Source organism: Symphalangus syndactylus, chromosome 8 (assembly GCF_028878055.3).
Source record: "Symphalangus syndactylus isolate Jambi chromosome 8, NHGRI_mSymSyn1-v2.1_pri, whole genome shotgun sequence".
In the NCBI taxonomy this organism is placed as follows: domain Eukaryota; kingdom Metazoa; phylum Chordata; class Mammalia; order Primates; family Hylobatidae; genus Symphalangus; species Symphalangus syndactylus.
The window spans coordinates 143,788,682-143,813,546 of NC_072430.2; the positions used below are offsets into that span (position 1 = coordinate 143,788,682).

General features: G+C 52.6%; 1 protein-coding gene across 23 annotated transcripts in view; it reads right to left on the reverse strand.

Moving 5' to 3' along the window:
- The window catches only part of HDAC4 (histone deacetylase 4), a 353,093-nt gene that overhangs the window by 209,887 nt on the left and 118,341 nt on the right, over nucleotides 1-24,865 (reverse strand). Inside the window, exon 1 of one of the 23 annotated variants that reach the window (XM_063645826.1) lies at nucleotides 10,051-10,284. The exons of 16 other annotated variants lie outside the window; for them this stretch is intronic. In XM_063645826.1, coding sequence (XP_063501896.1) covers nucleotides 10,051-10,162 — 112 coding nt within the window. In that variant the 5' untranslated portion in view covers nucleotides 10,163-10,284. Of the gene's footprint in view, nucleotides 1-10,050; nucleotides 10,285-24,865 lie in introns of those variants that run through there. 6 more of the 23 variants (XM_063645824.1, XM_063645827.1, XM_063645825.1 and 3 more) reach the window with 6 other exon arrangements.

Below are 24,865 nucleotides of genomic sequence, written 5' to 3' on the forward strand. Positions count from 1 at the left end.
TACAGAGCCCCAGCCCCCAGCCATCTAAGAATCTTTAGTACTTTTGACCGCCTCTTGCAGATATTAGGGTTAGGAGCAGAACTCCAGGGACTGAAGGGCAGGAGAGAAGGAGGGAAATGTGGGTTGGGATCTGGAAGCTACCCCTAGAGAAAAAAGAGACTCCACAATAAATGGACCTTCAACAATTACAGCTCTGCTTCTAAAGACTCTGCAATCCCTGAAATAGAACTGAAGTGATGACTCATTGCTTGGGCCCCCAAGACCAGGCAGAAACAAACTTCAGCCTACTAAGGAGGAAGATGTCATCATCCTAGGCCTCCAACTGTCTCAACAGATTTTGCAAATAATCTATCTCCAACACACACACTTACACATTCACGTATCAGGCAGAGGAAAAGACAACCCAACAACAACAAAAAGAAACAACAGAAACAACAAACAATAGAAAAAGACCCTCAGGTGCTCCAGATAATAGAATTCTGAGAAACAGACTTTGTTACTTTTTTGCTGCAATACCATGACCCATAAACAATAGCTTCAAAGTAGGAATATCAACAATGTTCTAGTAATGATAAATGAGGTGAATGCAATTTAAGATCCTGTGGCAGTTTTAGAAATAGATTTTAAAGAAATGATGATTTCTATGTTTAAGAAGATGAGTTGGAAACTTGAAAATTCTAGAACTGAAAAATGCAAAAAGTGAAATTAAAGACTCCATCATTTAACAGATCAGACACAGCTAGAGTGAATTCGTGAGTAGGAAGGTGGGCCAGAAGGAAATTTCCAGAATGATCTCAAAAGTCAAGGGCAGGAAGTTGGAGAAACAGAAGGCACCGAGACACAATGTGCAGGCAGACACAGGAAAGCAGACACTGAACGGGTCAAAAGCACGTCTGAAAGGACCCTGGCCAAGAACTACCCCAAAAGGCTAAAAGACACCAGGTAAAATTGCTGACAACGAAAACGGCCGTGGAGAGGAGAGGGGGGATTACCTACAAAGAACGGCGGTTCGGACGATTGGTGATTTCTCAAAGGAAACACGTAAACCAGAAAACAACAGCTTTCACAGTGCAGAAGGACTGCTTGGAAGTACTAGAAGATGGTAACTGTCAAACTAGAATCCTCTAACCAGCACAGGCATTCTTCAAAGAGTCATTTTCCAATAAAGACTGATCATCTGACACCAGAAGACATCCTCACAACTGATCTCAGAGGGAAGACTGGAAATGAACACCCATATAAAGAATAATGAAAAGGGTTTACACATGTGGATATATGGAAATGAATATTGACAAATAATAAAGTATGCCACAGAAGAGACAGGACAAAGGAGTAAGGGCACAGTGAAATGGCAGATGGGCACACAAACATTCTAGGCAATCGTGTTCTATGTAAACAAACTAAAGGCTCTACTCTGAAGCAAAGACCGCCAGACTGCATAGAAGAATATAAACTAAAACAATTCCCAAACACATGCTTTTCACAAGGAAATATCTAAAACATACAGCTATGCAAAGTACGAAAATAAAACATTTGGAAAAATGTGTACCTTGCAAATAACCAAGGGAAGGTTGGCATAGCAATATTAATGTCAGACAAAGTAGACTTTAATAAAGGTACCGATTCTTGACTTTGACAGCATTATCTCCCCATTTTTTAATATAATGCAACTGAAGTAAAAATCAACAACAAAAAAGAACTAGGAAAACCTTAAAATACACTTGGCCAGACGCAGTGGCTCACGCCTGTAATCCCCAACACTTTGGGAGGCCGAGGTGGGTGGATCACTTGAGCTCAGGAGTTCAAGACCAGCCTGGGCAAAAGTGAAACCCTGTCTCTACCAAGAATACAAAAAATTAGCTGGGAGTGGTGGAACTGTGGTCACAGCTACTCAGGTGGCTGAGGTGGGAGGACTGCTTGAGCCTAGGAGGAGGTTGCAGTGAGCTGAGATCACACCACTGCACTCCAGCCTGAGTGACACAGCAAGACCCCATCTCAAAAACAAAACAACAACAACCAAAGAAACACTTATAAATTACCTATATGCCAAAGGGAAAATGGGTAATAAAAATAGCACACATTAAATTTTCTGGGAAGCAGCGAAAGCCATGCATAGGGGAAAATGGCTTTAAAGTCCTCATATTCGGGTTCCACTTCAAAGGCTTAGAAACAAACAGAAATTAAACTCATAAAAGTGAAAGGAAGTAATAAAGAACAGAACTTACTGAAACAGAAAAGAGATATAGACCAAAGTGACAAAACCAAAACCTGGTTGTTTAAAAAGACTAATGAAGAGGAAAGATCTCTGCTGACAATGTTAAAGGAAAAAGGAATTTCTCCTTAGCCCGGAGCCTGTGGGATGGCGTGAGCCCCAGTCCCTAGATCACAGCCTGCAAGTGGGAAATATGGCCTTGTGGGGCAGGAGAGGAAGAGAGAAGTGACACAGTGAGCCGTCCTTTGTCACACAGAGGGCATCTGACAGCCAGCTAAGGAGAAGAGGATCTAAGGGTGAAGCTCCTGCCAGCGCCCAGGAAGGAAGGCTGAAGACTCAAGGAGCCAGATGACACCGCTCCCTCGCCTTCCACCCCCAATGCTGTGATTGATTTCCTAACTCCATGCCAGGCCGCCACCTCTGTAAGCTGAGCAATTCCTTTTGGTGAAGTTCAGCTGAAAGAGATTGGGGTGTCCCATCCAACGGAAGCCCCTCTGTGGACCGCGTGTCCAGACTGTCTGCAGGTGCCCTGTGACGGCTCTCTTGCACACGTGCACACGCACAAGCTCATGCAGCAGCATCGCAGAGTGGGTAAGACCGTGGACTCTGAAGCCAGACGTGCAATTCAAACCAGACTCTCTAGCTCACTAGTTGTCAGATCTTAGGCAAGTTTTATATGTCCCAGTTTCTTCATAAAAACTGGGGAGGACAACGCTTGGATCTCAGAGTGCTGATACGAGTATTAACCAAGTGGTACAAATGACGGGTCTGGCGCAGGGTCTGCTTATTGTCCAATAAACATGCTAAGTTTCTATCATCCTTCATCGTGGTACAGAATGCCCCAAACCGGCCTGCTGGCCTCATCTCTCTTCCCTCTAGCAATCCCAACACTGTGGCCCCAAGTGTCTCTATCAAATGCCTATCAGGCCGCTCACTCCTGGGAGTACCGCTTCTCCGTGGCTCTGCTGTGTGGCCCGTGGCCTCCAGCTCTGCTCCTGCAGCCTGCAAAGTTGGATGTGAGGTCCCCCTGCCGCAGTGTTCTCACACCCAGCCTCCCCCTGCGCACGCCTTCCACCTGGGGCCCGAGCGCTGCCTTCCTTTCCTATGGAGGGCAGGAAGGTGGCTCACACTGCATTGTGCAAATGGCTCTGTCTTTGCTGGGATGGAGACTCACACCTTGAGCCTGAGAAGGAGGCATAGAAGCCTATCCTGTCAGCGGCCACCAAGAAAGCCCAGCTTCCTACGCGGAAGATGACGAGGCCAGGGCACTGGGGTTGAGACAGAAGCCAGCCTGGGAGCGGCTGGAGCAGCAGTCTCCACTCCCCACAGGTACACACACCTAAACTCAATGTGGCACTAAGGGTTCAGGTGGACATTCTGGATGTTTTGTTTGTTTTTATACAGACAGGATCTTGCCACGTTGCCCAGGCTGGGCTTAAGCCTCAGCCTCCTGAGGCGGGGTGGTCGAGGTGGTGTTAAAGATAAGACTGAGCCCAGCTGGCCCACCCTGTAAAGGCAAACAGAAAATCAAGAAACGTGCAGGTGAGACAGGTACTGCCGAGGCCTAAATGCACTTTAGGAACTAAATTCAACAGAATGTACACAAGCCCAGGTAACACGCTAGAGACGAGACTAAGGAGGGTGTACAGAAGGCGCCAAGTCCAGAACTCCACCCCAGCAGCTGCCGTGTGCTGAGATGGAGCGTGGTCACAGCCAGCCAGGCTCTGCACAGACGGAAGCAAACTGTGGCAGGCCTGGGCTCTGGGAGGCGGGCAGGCCCTGGGGACCCTGTTAGGTGCGTCCATGGGGCATCCTGGGACATGATGAAACACGCTTTAACAGTTGCCAAAAACAGGCACCTTACTAGCCTGCTAGCCAGCATGCAGACTTCCCAGGCTGGGAGCCTCAGGTCCACAGAGTGGGAGCCTTCTGGTTCCCCTACAACCCACGGGCTAGAGACAAGGCTGGGCAAGGGGTCTCTCTGCTGAAGAAAAGCAGAAGTCAGCGTCCTAAGAGGGCCTGGTGAGACGGTGGCCCAGGCCCACGGGGAGGAAGGGGCAGCAGTGGGCTGGTCCACTCTTAGAAGGCGAGGTTTCCAACTCAAACCACACCAGAACCTTCCCTCGCTCCTTAACAGTGGCAGGAGCCCGGCAGGGACACCCTCTAACCAGCCCGGCCAGCAGGTTCTGCTGCCAGCCTGTCCAGGGCAACTGAGAGTCTCGAAAAGCCTATGTCGGAGGGTCCTCGGGTTGCCTGGCGCCATGAAAGCACTGCCTTCGTGAGCCCCCGGCCCCTACAGGTTGGCCTCTTCCCCTGAAGGCCCCAGACACAGAGGCCCTAGGTGGGAATCCAGCAGGGTGGCATCTACCCCCTTGTCGCTCCAAGTGAAAGTCCTGAGGGACCCTCCCAACCACACCAGCACCGCCTGCAGTGACGCCGGGCCACGCTCACCCCAAGGCCCAAGAAGGAGCCACGGTCCACTGAGACCCACGACAGGGTATCCACGTGGCTTTTTAGAAGCTAGTATTTCTTCCTGTGGTGTCTCCTTGGGGGAATCCTAAATTTCTGTGATGTGAGATAAAATTTTAGTGGGATTACAGGAACCTTGGCTTAGTATCAGAGACCACAATAACACACTTGAGAAACAGAGTAGCAATTTGGTTCTCTGCGGAATCGTAAGTGGAAGGGATGTATTTTCCTTGAGATTTTAAAAATAATTGGGAGGAAGAGATAAAAGAGAAGCTTTTGTGAAAGCAGAGATAGAAATTTAATTAGAAACAGACGAGGATCTTCTCAAATCACCCTTGCCTTGTTTGCCCAGGTCCGAGATGAGGTAATGCCATTAGCCGGCAAGACTGATCTCTACTCTGAGGGGGCCAGAGCCTGGCTCTGACACTCTTGGCCAAATGTCCCCGTCCTCAGCCTGGCCCCATTTTCTGGGCAAGAGTGTGGGACCAATGAGACCTGGGCCAGTGCAGGGGTGGGCAGGCACCACAAGCGGGACACCCCCAAGGGTGCACACGGCTGAAGGCGCAACGGGCAGAGGGCACTCTGTGGGCCACACTCACAGCCCAAGAACACAGACGAGGAGGCCTGTGCTCAGGCACTAAGGACACGGAGGGACTGTTCTGGAATCCACCCAGCAAGCCCTTGGAAAAGCTGGTGCTCTGATGAGCAGGAGAGCGTGAGGCTCTAAGGAGTGGATCCCTCACTGGAAGGTCACGGCACCACTGAGACAGCCGGAAGCTTCTGTGCTTCACGAAAGATCTACGCATGAAGCCCCGGGGAAGCCAAGTCCCAGGAAGGGCCCATTATGCCGATGAAGACACGAGAGATTGAAGGATGTGGACACTGCCCCAAACACTCGGGACCTAGAGAAGATCCCAGCACCTGCTGCGGCAGTGACACAGGCACACACACACACCACTGCAATTACTGCTAGAAAATATGAAAACATTACCCTCCTTCACATCTGCTGTGTCGGCACCCTAGCCTCTGCCCCAGAGGTCAGAATGGCTCCAAGGGCACAGGGCCACTGTGCAACTGCATATCAGCCATCCCGAAGCCCGCCCTGAGGGCCCCCGCCCAGCCCAGCCCCCTGCATGTCAACCACCCTGAAGCCCACCCTGAGGCCCTGCCCAGCCCAGCACCTTGCAGGTCAGCCACTCCGAAGCCCGCCCTGAGGGCCCCTGCCCAGCCCAGCCCCCTGCATGTCAGCCACTCTGAAGCCTGCCCTGAGGCCCCGCCCAGCCCAGCCCCTTGCATATCAGCCACTCCGAAGCCCGCCCTGAGGCCCCGCCCAGCCCAGCCCCTTGCATATCAGCCACTCGGAAGCCTGCCCTGAGGACCCCCGCCCAGCCCAGCCCCCTGCACATCAGCTGTCCGGAAGCCCACCCTGAGGACCCCAGCCCAGTCCCCTGCCTGGCGAGTGCCCCTTCTCTTCATAACAAGCAGCAGGTGAACAGCTTCCCCCTCGGAGCTGCCCCATGGGCCTCAGTGCACAGGTGTGGAGGCTTCCACCTCTGCACCACCAGGAGCCCCCAGGCAGGGCAGCTGTTGGCACTGACGCCCCAGGGGTATTGCTAGGCCCACACGGAGCTGCTGTCAAGGACAGGGGCAAGGGCAGGGAAGTGAGGCTCTACACACAGCAGCATCTTCATGCCTTGCTTGAGTATGTTCTAGAAGGACACGAGAGAGAAGAATAAACAGGGTCAGGACAGTCAGGAAAGGCCTCCAAGTTGGAGGTGTTAACCACATCTGAAGGGGTTTCTGACAGACACAGGGGCACCGACGGGGGGACAGAGCCCAGTGCTGCTGTCCTGGGCATGCAGAGCAAGCCACCTGCCTCGCCCAGCTGTCCGACTCAGCGGAGCCTCGCCTCCTTGCTGCTCGATCTGAGCTGGCTGCCCAGCGACGCCACTCTGCCCCTTCTCTGCAGAGGGGAAGCTCTGTGAAGGCAGAGCCCCGTCTGGCCACTGCTCCCCTCAGATCTGAAAGGAAGGGTACGTGGGCACCTCCAAGAGCCAGTGGCTTACTCAGGGCACACAGTACCTTCGGGGTGGGGGCCGTCCCCGAGCGGGGGCTCAATGACTGAAAACAAAAGGGGGAAGACGCAGCCCTGGAAAGGAGGGGGCTGACTTCCCCAGGCCAGACAGGGAGCTCGTAGGGAGACGGGCTCTGGCCTCAGCCTAGGGTCACACCCCAAAGGCTATCCCAGACACCGCGGTTCCTGCCGCTCGGGGACTCCCAGCAGGCACAGGCTTCACCTCTTTCCACTGAGGCCGCCCCAGCCTCCACCACGGAGGAGCAGATGCGCCTGCCAGGTTCCATTCAGCTTCGGTTTGCAAATGGAAGCACAGGCATTTCCAAATGCAGCTCACATTTGTGAGTGTGGCAAAAGAGCGAAAGAGCGTGGGGGCAGGAAACTGGATTTTGTTTGGTTGGTTTTTAAATGTCTGTTAAGAATGTGCTAATGTAAGACTAAGCATGAAGGTCGCCGGGCAGATGCAGCGGTTTATCTTGGAAAAAGAAGTGTGGCTGCCCACGGCTCTGACAGGACAGCCAACCACATGCGACCAGAGGGAGATGGCCTGGGTGAGCCGAGGCCCTCCTGATCCTAAGTGGCCAACAGGGTGCTTTGAATGATGCTCCCTAGGGCTCGTACCCTGAAACCTGCAGAGGTTGAGGAAGCTGATGCAACAGTCAAAGAACAGATCATTCCTGGGTGGAAGCCAAGGTCTCTGGAAGCCCCGTCCTGTCCGCAGTGTTTCTTGCGAGGAGGCGCTCCTGAAAGCCATGCCTTGCGGCAGGTCCCAGGGTGTAAACACTGTGCAGGGATGCCTGGCCCACTGCTGCCCTGTCGGAGGGTCCTGCCCCTTCCTTCCTACTCGGTGTTCCAGGGACCTGAAGGCCCCCATATGCTGCTGGAGGTGTAGCAATGGGCTTTCTTTTTTCCACGAGCTGGAAGCTGCCTCTCAGAACTGTCCAGCTTCAGAGAACCCTGAAGATGGACTCTCCTGCCCCTCCCCCTGCAGAGCAGGGCAGGCCCGATGCGGGCTGAAGCGGACAGGGGCACAGAGCCTGATGGGGGGCTGGAGAGTGGGGGATGGGGGGCAAAGAGCCAGGGGCCAGCCCTGGGGCTCTCCCACCTCCCTTGAACCACTGTGAACCTGCCCCAGGGGAGGACTTGCTGCTCCAGGTCACCCTAACCCCCAGGTGACAAGCAGGGCTCCCACATGTGTGCCAACCCCAGGATGGGTCCAGCACACTCAGGAAAAATCACAGCCTCTGACAGTGTTCCAGAGGCATCACAGATGAAGTCATAAAACCCTTCCCTTCAAACGTGTGACTTCTCAGCAAACACCAACACAGACTTTCATATCAGGAAGTCAATCTTAGCCCAGCAATGGGTGTGGTTTCAAAATAAATCACTCCTCCAGCGAAGCCAAGGCCTCCCACTCAGAAACGGCACTTCCAAAATCAAAGAAAAACCCCACTGTTGGTGGCCTCCCAGCACCACCCCTCTGCGCTTTCTGGGCACTGCATGTGGGGCAGGTGAAGAGCCCTCCTGGGGGGAGGTGTGGTGGGGCGGGGACCCAGGTCCTCCCTCTGCCCCGGACTCTCCTGCTCCGCAGAGACTTGGGGCACAAAGGACAGAGCAGGAACACGAGGTGATGCCAATGCCCACTAGGCCACCGCGCCGGCACCAACACAGGCACCCCACAAAGATACAGTCACCAGGCTGGGCGCAGGCTCAAGGTCAGCCAGCTCTGCAGGATCCCAAACAACAGTGTGTCAGAGACACCAGGCTTCTTGGAACTTCCAAAGACCATTTTAAAGTTATGCGTGAGCTCAAGCATTTTGCTAGGTCCTGGGGGTGAATGGGAGTGCAGGAACCATGCCATGGGCTGGCTGGTGCTGAGTGGGCAGTGCCCCGATCCGGCTGGAGTACTGACCTCCTGGGCCTGGTGGGACGAGGTGAGGCCAGAGCGAGTTGCCTGTCCATCCTCATACACCAACCGTATGGCAGGAGCGTGGCCTGCCTTGCCCAGCTCCCCATCCAAGGACAGGGAGGGGGACACAGAGCCCCTAAGCCTGTGCAGAGGCTGCTGTGGCATCCAGAGGGGCTGCCAGCCAGCGAAGGCTGCTGAGACCAGAGGTGAACCATAAGGCCAAGGGGCCAGGCCAGCCGGAGCCCATCACGCTGCCATAGCCCCTGCCGGCATCCCAGCACAGTGCCGGAGGCAGGGAGCCCACACTCCAGGCAGGCCTACTTCCTGTAGCAGAGCCACTAGGTGGGAAATGTGCCCCTGATTCTCCATAGGCCCGGACCCTGGTCCCAGGAGCCCACACTGAGATTCTGACGGTCCTCACTGCCCTGCACTGCAAGCCACTGGCTTGGCCCGCCCAGCCCTCCATGACCTCCACACAGCCATCCTGCCTGCAGCACAGATTCACAGCCCACCTGCCCAGGGGCACCTGGCCCTGTGTTGGCCATGCTACCCCCACCTATTCCAGAGGTGCCTCCAGGGCTGCTGAGGACAGACAAGGCTAACAATTACAGACCAGCTGTCCCGAGGCAAGAGTCTGCAATTTCATGACACACAGCTTTGCTCTCTCTGGGAAATTATAAGCCACTGGCCAAGAAATCATCATGGCTTCCACACACCCAAAGGCAAGCGCTGCAGCTCACAGCTCACATCCCACCCTCTTTCCCTCTGTCTCCACATTCCACATCTGCCCCTTGGGACCCTCCCAATGTCACCATTTCCAGGTAGCCCAAAGGGGACTGTGAGCTTGTAAAGTGGAAGAGGCTCTTCCTTCACTTAGCCAGCACTGATGGTGCCTACAAGGCACCCCCTTGGCCTCTATGGCTCCTGGGACTCCTGCTCCACCCCACACCCAGGTGCTGTGGCCTCCCCCAAGGGACAACAGGTCATTAGGTTCGTCTCCCGCAGCACTAACCACTGGAGGTCCCCTAAGCCACAGGGGACAAGGCAGGGCTACTGGTAATCTCTCAGGACACCACTCTGGGCATCCTGGGCACAGTGGCTGTGCACGGCTGGTGCTCACAGATGTGCAGAGGGAGAGTAAGTGCCCACATGGTCTCTGAGGCAGCTGTACACTGCATGGGGGGTGCCGCTTGACCACCTACCATTCCTGTGGCACTGGACACATTACTTGACCTCTGATATTGCCATCTATGACCTGGGAGACGGTCGGACCTACCACCGTCCAGGATCTAGGGCAGTGCCCGGCCCACAGAAAGTTCCCATCCACTGCACCTATAATTACACTTCGTAAACACTAATCCATGACCCTGGACAAGCATACCACACCTGCCCACATCACACCAGACAGATGGCCTCTGATACAGACCCTCCCGAGGAAGCCGATGGCATCTGAAGAGCACCAGTGGCCAACAGTTCCCAGCGGAGCACCACGGCCCATGGCACCACTCAGCAGCTGCCCAGGGTCCCCAGATACAACGGTGGACAGCAAGGACTCCCCGAACCCTTGAGGACGTGCTGAAGGCAGCAAAAGTCTACAACTGTTCCCGGAAGGGCTTGGCACAGCTATAGAGAGTTGTACACACAAGAAACTAGCCACAAACCGGAAACGTCAAACCACAGCGCCATGACACTTCCTCACGAGGTGGCGGAGCCCTGAGCCAAGGCAGACCTGGAGGGCTCCGCAGAAGAGGCCTGCACCAGGGGCCCTGCGCCCTTCTACACGGCAATGGGGACTAAAATCACAGGGACAAGGCCCCTCACGAAGAGCTCTGCCCTGGGGCAGGTCCTCTGCATCCCCTCGCAGGTTTCTCCCTCGGTCAAGGACAGAGCCTGCTCCAGCCAGCTGGTCAGTTTCCACACAAAGCCAGCCGCTTGCCATTGTTCCCAGATTCTGAGTTCTTACACGGTAATTCCGCACATTCCAAACAGTCTTTCAAATACCATCTCGTCTAAGAAAGAGTGCACTTTCCTAAAAAGACAAATATCAAGCACTTAAAACACACACACCAAGCTACAGGCTATACTTGAATTCCAGGCATAAATCAGAATTTCTCTAACTGTTGTCCAAATTAGGTCAAAGAGTTATCAAAATAATCAGAAAATGTTTTGAGAGGGGTTTAAACTCACTGGGTTGTAATTTTTTTTATTTGCTCAATTCATCCCATTCTCGCTGCTAAGCTGCTGAGCTTTCTCCTTAGGAAGTAGGAATGGGTGCTGGAGGAAGTGAACTTGGTCCTCAGCAAACTGGGAATGCCAACAGTGCTGACCGCTCCCAGGCTCGGGCTGGTGGCCCTGGTGAGCCAGGCCCCGCTGACAGCCCTAGGCAGGCCCGTCCTGGAAGGAGCAGGGCCCACGCTGCACTGCGAAGAGTGACCCAAGAGATCAGAGATTAGACTTGGGTCTAGATTTTCTCAGGATAAAGTGTGATTTTGAAAAGATGCTGAGTAAATAAGCCACATGTCAAGGATAAAGATATTCATCATAAAAGTAAACAAATTTCTCCCTGAGTTCTGACTTACCACAAAAACGAATCAACATACTTCCTCGGTGCTGGCTTTTACCAAGTATTTCCACAATACAATCGGTTTGGTGCTCATGACAGCCTGGAGGGACAGGAGAACCTGCCCGGTGACTAGATGGCCTGCAGGCCAAGGAAGATAGGGTAATCCCAGGTGACCACCCATTTCCTGTCAGGGACACAGCCCCTCACGAGGGCTTGACAGAGAAAAGGGAACAGGACTCCCCAGGAAACTGCAGAGACCCAGGTGTGAGAACCGAACTTCTCTTAGCCTTTTCATCAGTCGTCAACCAAGAACAGGGTCAGACGGGCAAGCTTTCGTGCAGAAGCCTACCAGGGGACCTTAGGGCACCAGGTGGATGGTGCCAGGCTCCCTATCCCCACAAAATGGAAAGAAACAAAGAAACGGTGACACAGAAGAATGGAATTGAGCTGGCTTTTAAAGAAAGACTAATCGCACTGGCAAGAAATCTCAAGGACCCATCACTTCCACAGCTGAGCTTCCAGTGGCTTGATTCTAGGCAGCTACCATTGGAAACATTCAATTAGAAGACGCTCTTAATGTGCACACTAAGACCTAATTTACCAGCAGATGGAAGCCATCCAAGCACCCCCATCATTCAGACATACATACATACATTCATACATCTACATACATGTGCATGCACACATGCACCTAGCGAATATTGTACATTGTCTGTGTGCACAAGGAAGGGTGGGGTCTGACTTCCTGGCACTGGCCAGGTAACTCCTGCAGGCGTCACCTCAACACCTTTTAGCTCAGTACCAAACTCCATTCCCGTCTGCAGGAATTCTCTGCAAGCTCCATTCTTCAGAACCCCAGTTTTCCCCACTGAATGGGAAGCATGAGGCCCCGCTGGCCTCCTGGAGGAGGAGGGTCCTTACACATGCCCCACTGGGCTGGCCACTGCGAGCCCATACACTCTCCTAAAAAGACAAATATCAAGTACTGGTCACCTCGTAGCCGGGACTGCCGGCTCACCATGTGTTCAGAGGCTGAGTTTCTACACAGAAGGTTTCTAAGGGAAGATGACTCAAGTCATTTCAACTTAAAGACACAGCAAATCTTCCAAGTTGCTTGAAAGGGGAAAAAGTACAAACTGTCCACACACAACAGTGTAATTACAAGGCCAGCAATGATGGGTTTGGTTCTTACAACCCAAGGCTGGCTCGGATCTCATCCCAGCACTTTGTTAATTGCACACTATCATGTGTCAGGGCTTCGTAGACAAGAGCAGCGAGTGGACCTGACTTATCTCCCCCCCTCAAATGATGTCCTTACACAAAACACAACAGGCAACTCTGAGAGAGAGTCAACTGCACGCAGGTGACCCTTGAAGTCCCAGAGCCTACTCTCTAGATGAGCTCAGGATGTCACCAGCCTTTCAGGAGCCTGACGACTCCCAAGGCAGCAGGTGAGGACCCAGAGTCCTGGCGGCTGCCCCATCAGCTCTGTCTCGGGCTGCACTGGAGCAGCTGTGTGGACCCTGCAGCCTGTCCACATCCATATGTGTAAAAATGAATAGATGACGGAAATTGAAAAGCACTGCTGGTGACACCGTGCAGAGGGAAATTCTGAGCAAGCCGAAGGGACTTGCTGTGGCCTCAATGGGACGCTCATTAGCTGCACGCCGTCGTATTCAACTGGAAAGGAGAAAGAGCAGAGCTGGCCACATGCAGAAAAACAGGAAATTTCGTGGTGAGACACAGCGAAGCAGGTGACAGAGAAAAAGAGGACTTTAAAATGAGATAGAATGGGGCGATAGAGAAAAAGAGGCCTTTAAAAATGAGAATCCAGAAGAAGCTGAAATAGTCTGGGGGCTAAAAAACCTAGACATTTATAACCTAATCAGGAATATTACAATGCTTTCAAGTCTACTGGGAACTGGACCACTCCCTTGTTCCAAACAAAGATGTGCTACTTGCATTCAACATTTGTATAATTTCTTACTAACAGGGAACTATCTGACATTTCTGAAATCATTAAACCATCTACTTAATGGAAAGAAGTAAGACGACCTGTTGACGGATGCGACAGATGTGAGTGCTACTGTTAGCAGCACGTGCAGACTTAAGTGGCTCTTAGTTCAAACCAAAATATGCACAGACCTCCAAAAAACCCCAAATACAGAGTAAATTATATACTGGTAGGCTAGCTTTTGGCAAGGAAAATACAGTGTCCGTTCCTCATTCAGAAACATGGCAAATATGTGCATTAATATTAAATATATCCTAATTAGTTACAAATCTCTGAAAATACCTACCTGATAGACACACAACCTTCACTTTTCTCACTAATTTGGAGCTGAAGGAAATGCAAGATTCAGAATTTAAAACCAGTAAAAAGGTTGGGGCTTCGTGTGTTTTTTGAGACAGGGTCTCACTCCGGTTGCCCAGGCTGGAATGCAGTGGCGCGATCACGGCTCACTGCAGCCTGGACTTCCTGGGCTCAGGTGATCCTCCCATCTCAGACTCCCCAGTAGCTGGGATCATAGGTGCATGCCACCATGCCTGGCTAATTTTTATACTTTTAGTAGAGTAGGGGTTTGAGAACGGGTTTTGCCATGTTGCCCAGACTGGTCTTGAACTTCTGAGCTCAAGCAATCCATTCACCTTGGCTTCCCCAAGTGTTGGGATTGCAGGTGTGAGCCACCGTGCTCAGTCGGCTTACTGCGTTTTTTGTTTACACATTCTAAGTTTTCAGTGCTGCTGTGTTTGGAAAAGCGAGGAATACTCAATTCACATGAAACCAACAGTTCCTCTTGGTGACTGTGTTTAGGACTGCGAGAGCCGATTCTGCTGGCATCCTCCCTAGAGCTCTCCATCCCCCGACGTGGATCTCCGGATTCTCGGGTAGGCACTGTTGTCATCCCCATGTTACAGACACAAAGCCTGGGTGTGTGAGGCCGGCACAGCTGCTGAGTGACAGTCCAGTTCTGGACCCCGAAGACAGGTTGCCCTTCATCCTTCCAAGATGTGGCCTCTCTCCTCAGGATGTGTGTCCCACATTCAGAGTCCCTGACGGCTCCATGTCCCATAATTAACCTCTCAACAGGGAAGATGTCCACCTGGAAGTTACACAGTTTCGAAATTTCCTGGAACTTGTGTTCTGAGTGGGGGAAAAGCCACTACAATGCTGCCATACTCAACAAGACCAATACAGATCTCAGCAGACATCACGACCTGGCGCCAGATTCCAACAAACTCTGCACAATAATGACAAAAAAGCACAGTTTCAAAAAAATCAACAAGGAAACCCAGCTCTCTCTGTGAAACCTTCCATTTACTTGGCCACTTTCCCATGGACATTCAATTAAAAACGACTGTGGGAAAAGCGAATCTAGCCATTAGACACTGCAGAAGCTGGCAGGGCAATAAAATTTGCCTCTCTCCTAACAGCCCAGAGAAGCCTTTTAGCATTTACATTCGACAGAAGCCAAAAGCCAGGAGCCCCAAGAGGGGGCCCACATCATCGTTCCAATCCAATCCGAATTCAATAAATGTCTCTGATAGGACACCAAAACACAGGCAGCAAAAGAAAAAAATAGCGAAACAGGATACCGGCAAAATAAAAATCTTCTCAGCTTCGAAAGACACCATCCAGAAAGGCAACCTACAGAATGGAAAAGAATATTTGCAAACCATACATCTGATCAAGAAGCTGTATCTAGAATATAAAGGGCCTGGACAACTAAACAATAAAAAGGCAAATAACCTAATTTTAAAATGAGCAAAGGATTTAAACAGACATTTCTCCAAAGATGTACAACGGCCCATGCGCATGTGAAAAGATGACTGTCATCATTAGTTGTTAACCTCAGGAAAATGTAAATCAAAATCACAATGAGATGTCACTTTCTATCCACAAGGATGGCCAGGATCAAAAATATAACAAGACCACCCTGACCGTCAAACCCAGCACTGGAACCTCTCGCAGCCAGCCATCCGCACTCACCCCCAATGCACCCCTGCCCTGTTGCTGTGGGCGCCCCAGGCGATGCCCTCTGACCCTGGCAGAGCAGGACAGGCAGCTGTAGGGGACAAGAGCAGCAGAGGGGCTCACCTCTGTGCCTCCCTAGACCCTTAGACAGGCATCTACCCTGGCCCTCTCGTCCCAAGCTGTACCTATATTCCTGCAACGGCTTCTTCCCTCCCTAGCGACCTAGCCAGAGAGTTGTCTATGATGAGCGGCAGAGTCAGAGACCAGACCTGCAGGTCTGAGGGCTGAGCACAGGAAGGATAAATGATACCCCGCACAGGGTCTACATCCTCATTCCCGGAACCTAGAAATACATCACCTTAGATGCTCAAATGGACTTTACACATGTGATTAAGGATACTGAGATGAGGGATTATCAGATAAATTCCAGGGACAGGAATTATACAAGGTGACAAGGTGTCTTGTCACAGCACAGCAAGGAAGCAACCAAAGACTGCAAGGGTTATGTCCAAAAGACTCAAGGGCCAACTCCACAGGGCCTCGTGGATCAAGGAGGACAAGGTGAACATCAATGAGAATAACAACAGCAAACACCTAAAAGACATGGAGTACACTTAAACCCAAGAACTCACAATTACATGCAAAAATAACAAAACTCACCAGTTACCTTCAGATGATGTAAAGCAACGAGCTCATTCCTCTGAAAGATGGTAAATAAAGAAAGCCTTTCCTGTGTGAGCCGAAGAGCTGATGAGGGCACTTCCTCTCTGCAGAAGTCTTTTACCTGATTCAGGAAGGAGCGTCTTGGATTATCACTCTGCAGCCCCCAGAAAGGAAGGAATGAAGCTAGACAGCAACCTTCAGGACCCACTCATCACCCAGCAGAACGCCCACACCCCCACGCCACAGTCTTGCCGACTAGCCCTGGCCTGGCACAAGCTCCAGCTGTGACCACCAGGTCACCAGAAAGAGAGGGAGGAGGAACCTGCTCAATACACCACACGGACACAGGCAGTGAGAGCTCCGCTGTGGCCACACAACAGGACAACAAGCCAAGCTCCCCAGCAAATAGACTGGAGAGCAAGAGGGAGGCTGTGTCCATCACAAGTGACAGTGGCCCATTAGAACCCACGAACCTTACTTAACACTTATTTGAACAACAGCCACATACAAAAAGAAAAGAGGCTGAAAACATTTTGAGACAATGGGGATTTCAAATGACTGATTATTTGATGGTGTTAACGTATTAATGTGTTAAAGCTGTGATAATGGTAGTACGGTTGTATGTTCAGAAGACACTTGCATGACAGTAGAACTGCTTTGGAACAATACAGTGAGGCAGGCCTGGCCCTGCTCAGCCATCGGTGAAGTTGGGGGCAGCAGCCTAGTCCATTCCTTATTGTCTTTTCACTTTCGTAAATGTTTGAAATTTTCCGTCATAAAAAATGAAAGATAGCCAGTGAAGGTGCTAGATTTGGACGGGGGTATCACTCCGTTCTGTTTTGCTGTTTATTATTTGTTGCAAACATAAACCTGGGCTCACAGTTATGGAAGGTTACACCCTCCCAGCCCATTCAGAGAGAAATTTCAGAGACAGAGGACCTCATGGCCACTAAGTTTCCACGATTCCCTGGAGCAGTCACATCTAAACACACTTCTGATCATTACCAAAAGGCAGGACAAACCCAGTGCACCCTGGCATCCCCTCCCAGTTTTAAAGGCGAATCATGTATAGACCCCACCAAGAGATGGGAATGAGCCAGGGCGCCGCTGGTCTCTAAGCCACAAGCCACAGCCATGACTAACCAGGAAACTAGGACAACAGCTACCATTCAACAGCTAATTCAACAACAATAAAAGTAACCTTCACAGCAAAAACGAGAACCTCATTTGCCTACTTCGAAAATAACCAAAGCAAAGCAAGCCAGTGAAGCGGGGGGCCCTGGGAACCCTACTTTCCCAGCTGGCCCTCCACAGTGGGGCTCTCTCAGCCCAGCACAGTGCAGAGCTGTCACCATGACTCAACGGAGGGCAAGCCTCAGCCCCAAAGCTGCTCCAGAAAAGAAATGGCTCAGAAGTCCCAGGTGGACAGCCCTTCCCTAGGCCTGGCCTGGCACCCACACTCCTCCCGGCTGTCCTTCCGACCCTGGGCCACTCCCCCTTCTGCTGCTCCTCTTGGTTTGAAGGAGGGGAGGGGAATGGTAACATCCCTTTTTAATTAAGGCTTTCTTACAAGGAACCTTTGCAAAGAGCCCTGTCCTGGAGTGATTTTGTGTGACAGGGAAGAACAGATCAGCGGAGGAGCTTTCAACCATAAACATTCCCAGAGCTGCGAATATGTGCCCCTGGCCACAGGATTACACGTAGGAAGCCAGCACACGCCAGGCTATCATTACCATCTCACCCATCTCCCGGAGCTGACGGGGATCGGGGGAAGAAAGGGTGGGGGCCGGCCGGAAGCCCCGCGGGCCGAAGCCACCCCAGGCCCGCAGCCCAGACCACCAGGCCGCACAGGCTGGCCTCCTGAGGCTGTCCCTGGCAAGCCGCCCCACGCTGGAGCCAGGCTGCCGGCAAAGCGCTGCTCACTGCCGCTTTCTTCACATGTGGTTTGATTGACGCAAATCAAGAGGCAAGCAAATGATTCATAACTGTCCAAGCACAGGGCTCACCCAGAAACGGCAGGAGCCCAGACTTGCTGATTCACCAAGAAACAGCCTGTGTACCGGAGGCGCTGTTGGTCCGAACGCTCTCATGTATGCGTACGGAGCTCTGCAAACGTGATGGCAGTGGTGATGTCATGGCCCACGGAGCGACAGCAGACCCTAACCCTACCAACAGGCAGCAGCGCAGGGCCGCCACGAGGGGGACACGCGTGGAAGAACAGTGGCCACCGCCCCTGCCTGCACGGCCTGGGTGTGTGCGGGTGGCACGCCTGGGTTCGGCACTGCCACCCCGTGACTCCAGCTCCAGCCTCAGACCGAGGTTGGGGGCCTCTGCAGCGCCTGGTCCCACTCCCCGCCCCTCAGGGTGCCAGGCACACCCATGATGCAAGAAGGCAAGATAGAATGCCAGGACCTCTGCCTTCCAGGAGCTCACAGGGAGGGGAAGACACCCAGGGGAGCCCCAGATAGCTCCTCATGGTGCCAAGTGCCACCCTGAAGGTATGGGGCAGAGAAGATGAAGCTCCTCTGTCGCTTGCCTCATTTGGGAAAGCTTCCCAGAGGAGGAGAGGCCTTAAAAGGATGGGCGGGAAGGCACCAGGCGCTGGTGTACAAGCTCCGCCTAAGCAGATGGCCAGCATGCTCTGAGCCAGCGCAGGCCAGGGACAGAGGCTGGGACCGCCATGGGGCCAGGCAAAGAACCAGTGTTCCTCCACTGCCAGGGAGGACTGCGCAGGAACCTGACTCACGGCAGACACCAACCCCCACGCCAGCAAGTTCACTCTGGTGGCAATGCAGGGAACCTGCAGATGGCAGCCAAGTTAGAGCAGCTGCACCAGAGTCTCACAGAGGCAGGCAGAGGCCCCGAACCAGACAGCGGGTGCGGACCCTTGGCAAGTATGCCTTGGAAGTGTCGAGGGGAGAAGGCGTCGAGTCGTGGTCCCGCCAACAGAGAGGCCTGTCTACCCGGCTCAGCAGCCCCTCTGCCTCCAGCTCCGCGTGTCTGGATCCCAGGCCACAGGATGGGGGCAGGAGTGGGACAGGCACCCGGGTTCTGCATGTATGGCCTGTGCCGCCTTCACAGCAGCCCTGATGGACCTCCCACCTAGGCCGGAGATTGCTCCATTGGTCATCAGTGCTGTTCCTGAAACGGCTTCACCAGTCATGGGGACCTAAGTCCCTCTAGCTGGAGATGAGACACTGATACGCCCCAGACACCATCTGCTCTCCAGACACAGGCTGCTTCCTGGACACTGCCTGCTGCCCAGACAAAGGCCGGCTGCAGAGGCCAGCAGAGCCAGGGGAGGCAGGAGGGCAGAGGGAGGCCAGGGGGCCTGACAACAGGCTCCAGGGTGAAGCCACCAACAAGTGATCAGGTCTGTGTACGAGTTCATTCTTCCTGCAACACTGTCTGTCGCTGTGCCACAAAATCCCCCAACCCTGACCCCCTAACACACCCCCCTAGCCCTTGGGGAACACCATTCGAGAGTCCGCTGTGGAGCCTCCCCTGCTCTGTGCCTCCCCTTCCCACTGCCACACCCTCCTGGGCCTGCATTTGGCCCTGCTGGTGGGACTCTGCACGACACTAATATTTTGCAATTCTCTTTCTTAACCATTCTTGAAAGCAGGGACTGGGTCCTGCTCACCTTGTTGTACCCAGCACCTGGTATAGTGGGGTCTCGAGGTTAGCGGAAGGATCAGTAAAAGAAGAAAACATGTATTTGGAGGACAACCATGCTCCCAGAGCCGAGCCCAGTGAGCTCAGCTTCTGATGCTCCCCAGAAATAGCAGATTCCCTCTTGTCCCCGGACTGTCCAGTAAGGCCCTTCCGAAGGCACAAAGGTGAGAGGTGGGGAGAGGAGGAGTACCAAGCTCATTACCGGAAGGGAAGCTGGAGAAAGGACAGGGAAGTCCAGAAGCACAGACCCAGGTGGACAGGCCCTGGGCCACCACCCTGGGAGGACGGGCCGGTCAGCAGGAAGGAACATGTTTATGGTCTCTGCGCTGTTGATGCGTCACGCCACGCTGGCCCATCGCTGATCATCACACGTTCTGTACTCTGGAGCAGGAACCAGGGTCTCAGGGCACTTCCACAGGCTCACCGGCCACGTGCCCACTCTCACTGCACGCATCACCGGAACCAGTGAGGCCAGTTCTAGCTGCCTAAAAGGGCCACACAGCCGCCCAGCCTGGTGTAGCCACAAGGGCCCTGGCTTGATAATGTCTGCTTCGGAAAGACACTTCCAGAACGCCTAACAGCACTTAGCAAACACACAGAAAACACCTGTGTTCCACAGCAACTCCATCCAGGCCGGGACCCAGGCCTGAAGCAGTTCCTACTACTCAGGTTCTCAGATCTGCCGGAAACAAATAACTGAGAATACTCTCTGCTCAGCAGGCCCCAGCCACACACCCCAGCCACACACTCCAGCCACACACCCCAGCCACACACTCCAGCCACACACTCCAGCCACACACTCGGCTCCCCGTCTCTGCTGAGCAGGCCCTAGCCACACACCCCAGCCACACACTCCAGCCACACACCCCAGCCACACACTCCAGCTACACAATCCAACCACACACCCCAGCCACACACTCCAGCTGCACACTCGGCGCCCCGCTGGTGGAGGCCAGCTGGAGGCCCAGGGTGTCTGAGAAGTGAACAGGTGCTCACCATTGGCTGGAGAGGGTTGAGTTTTCAAATTATCCCACCACAGACATTAGAGAAAAAAAGAAAAAAACACAGACTGGTAATAGAGCGTCAAGCCAAGAAGGGGTGACTTCACCCTGAGGACCCCTCCAGTGGCAGTCTTCCAAGAAGAGGTGCCCACCAACCAGTATTTTCTACAAAGCCACAGAAAGCATTTGTTTAAAAAAAAATGACAATCTAATTTGTAAAGAAAAGGATAATTTTTAAAATATAAAAACATATTTTGGGCCAGGACAAGGGCTCACGCCTATAATCTCAGCATTCTGGGAGGCCGAGGCAGGCAGATTGCTTGAGCCCAGGAGTTCGAGACCAGCTTGGCCAACATGGCAAGACCCATCTCTACTAAAAGACAAAAATTAGCCAGGCATGGTGATGCGCAGCTGTAGGCCCAGCTACTCAGGAGGCTGCAGCAGGATCGCTTGAGCCCAAGAGACAGAGGCTGCAGTGAGGCGAGATCATGCCACTGTACTCCAGCCTGGGTGACAGAGGGAGACTGTCTCAGTAAAAACAAAAAGCATGTTTTGTACCACATATCAGTCAAAATAAGTGGCCGAAGGCTGTGGTTTGCTTTAATTCACCTTCTAAGGCAGCTCTGGACCTTCCCTCGAGAAATGGCTTTCCTGCCCATCAGTGCGGCTCTCTTCTTCCTCTTTAAACATGAGGACCGCTGGGGCCGGGAAGACCACGCTCCCGAAGCTGGTGCGGTGGTGTGGACATGCAGTCCCAGCTACTCAGGAGGACGCCAGGAGCCCAAGAGCTCGAGGCCAGCCTGGGCAATAGTGTCAGACCCCATCTCTTCCAAACAAACAAACAAAAAGCCTATGCTGCCGGGAGGACTGAAAAACCAGAAAGAAAAGTGGAGCTGGTGTGGGGCCACACCCAGCCCCAGGTGGGGAAAGGGCTTGGAGGTAACGGGGCAGCAGGGCCCACAGGCCGGAGGGCTCCCCTCCTGATTCCAGGGCATCGGCAAACTCAAATTTCATAATGGCTTTTGCTTGCAAAAGCAAAGTCCCTGATTTGCTTTCTCCCAGGAGACTCTGGGCTGTTAGAAGGCGAAGCCTGAGGTCTGTGCCTGACCAGGAGATGCTCCCGTTTCTGAGCTGAAAACAGTGACTGAATAAATGACTCATTAGAGGGATCAATGAACAAACTGGCACCAGGCACTAAATTCACACTTGATCCCCTCAGCCTTATAATAAACTCATGAGGCAGTTCTACTAAATCCATCTTACAGACGAGAAAATCAAGGTTCGAAGAAACGAATGCTCCCAATATCTAGGCAGAAAAGCTGGGGTTCAGACCCATCTCTGCCTCTGAAGTCTGTCCTCTCTCCACCGTCCCAGCAGAAAACCTCTCCCTAGAGAGGACACTGTGGGGGTGAGGAGCAGAAGGGCAGGGGTGGGAGGGGCCCAGGGTGGAGTGAGTTGGGACAGCCCCAGCAGCAGCAGAAGCCGCAGATCTCCCGCAGCCCGCACTGTGCCTCCCACAGATGAAGGCCTCCCGAGAGCAGGGGACCTGGGGACGAGAACCAGCCACGCCAGGCCAGGCCCGCAGGGGGCATGAGATGGGGGCGACTGAGTGAGGAGTGTCCCCTACCCTCACCACGAGAGTCTAGGTGGAAACCGCGCCCTCAGGACGAATGGCCAGCTCTCGCCGGGCTTCTCCACGCCTTCCCCAGGACCCTTCCCCAATGTTTCCAACGTGGCCACAAACCATGAGTGGCCTGTCCGACATTTCCCTCCCCGAATTCTAGGATCAGTAACTGTGGTCCACAGAAAGTGCAGATCCCACCTCTTGGGAGCATCCCATCCCTTCCACTCCTGCGGAACAGGACAGCATCCCCCAACCCCGAAGTGCCTGTGCTTCCTAGTACCCTGGGATTCCAGCTCGTCAGCTAAGAACTGGCCATGCTGGCGAAATCTCCTTATGCCACTTGAGACACGTGCTGGTTCTTGTGGCATCAACTCTGAAAAACATGTTGGTCAAAGAAAGAAAAAAGGCATCTGGAAATTTCTACCTTATATTCTCTCGTTTGTAACCATGCCAGCAACCCGAGAGTGAGGGCAAAGCTGAGGTGCGAGTGCCTCGTACTCCCGAGACGCTGTGTTAAAGAAGGAAAGAAGGCCACATGCCCTGAAAGCACATTTTGCCCCAAACTGCCTTCACGTTACATGCACGAAGAACACTAGAGGAATACGAAGCTGTTTCTGGGAAGCCAGCTCCACTGTATGAAACACTGAGTCGGCATGACTCAGCCGTGCCCACTGGTCCCTCCGACGGGCCAGCCAGGGGCACAGAAGGCAGGCAGGTGACCCGGGCACTGCACGCCTCCACCTGGTCCCAAATGCTGAAGCCTCCAAGCAACTTAAAAAGGGTAAGGAAAACAAGGCCCCAGGGAGCAGGTGCATTGCAGCCTCTGCCAGGAGGCTCAAGGCCTCTCTCCTGCGTGAGGAAGACACCGGGCACAACAAAGATGTGATGCAACATCTTGGAACTGTCTGCTGTTGACAGGTGATGGCAAAAGTCGTCCAAGTCTTGTCCATATGCGCACACGTGTGTACACCATGTACACCACTCTACAATGTACACACCACTCTACACACAATGTACACACCACTCTACAATGTACACACCACTGTACACACAATGTACACACCACTGTACACACAATGTATGCACCACTCTACAATGTACACACCACTCTCAATGTACACACCACTCTACACACAATGTACGCACCACTCTCAATGTACACACCACTCTACAATGTACACACCACTCTACAATGTACACACCACTCTCAATGTATGCACCACTCTACAATGTACGCACCACTCTACAATGTACGCACCACTCTACAATGTACGCACCACTCTCAATGTACGCACCACTCTACAATGTACGCACCACTCTCAATGTACGCACCACTCTACAATGTACGCACCACTCTACAATGTACGCACCACTCTACAATGCACACCACTCTACAATGTACGCACCACTCTCAATGTACGCACCACTCTACAATGTACGCACCACTCTCAATGTACGCACCACTCTCAATGTACGCACCACTCTACAATGTACGCACCACTCTACAATGTACGCACCACTCTCAATGTACGCACCACTCTACAATGTACGCATCACTCTACAATGTACGCACCACTCTACAATGTACGCACCACTCTCAATGTACACGCCACTCTACAATGTACACGCCACTCTCAATGTACACGCCACTCTACAATGTACGCGCCACTCTACAATGTACGCACCACTCTCAATGTACGCACCACTCTACAATGTACGCACCACTCTACAATGTACGCACCACTCTCAATGTACGCACCACTCTCAATGTACGCACCACTCTACAATGTACGCACCACTCTACAATGTACACACCACTCTACAATGTACACACCACTCTACACACAATGTACACACCACTCTACAATGTACACACCACTGTACACACAATGTACACACCACTGTACACACAATGTACACACCACTCTACAATGTACACACCACTCTCAATGTACACACCACTCTCAATGTACACACCACTCTACAATGTACACACCACTCTACAATGTACACACCACTGTACACACAATGTACACACCACTGTACACACAATGTACACACCACTCTACAATGTACACACCACTCTCAATGTACACACCACTCTCAATGTACACACCACTCTACAATGTACACACCACTCTACACACAATGTACGCACCACTCTCAATGTACACACCACTCTACAATGTACGCACCACTCTACAATGTACACACCACTCTCAATGTACACACCACTCTACAATGTACACACCACTCTCAATGTACACACCACTCTCAATGTACACACCACTCTACAATGTACACACCATTCTCAATGTACACACCACTCTCAATGTACACACCACTGTACACACAATGTACACACCACTCTACAATGTACACACCACTCTCAATGTACACACCACTCTACAATGTACGCACCACTCTACAATGTACGCACCACTCTCAATGTACGCACCACTCTACAATGTACGCACCACTCTCAATGTACGCACCACTCTACAATGTACACACCACTCTCAATGTACACATCACTCTACAATGTACACACCACTCTACAATGTACGCACCACTCTACAATGTACACACCACTCTACAATGTACACACCACTCTCAACGTACACACCACTCTACAATGTACGCACCACTCTACAATGTACGCATCACTCTACAATGTACACACCACTCTACAATGTACG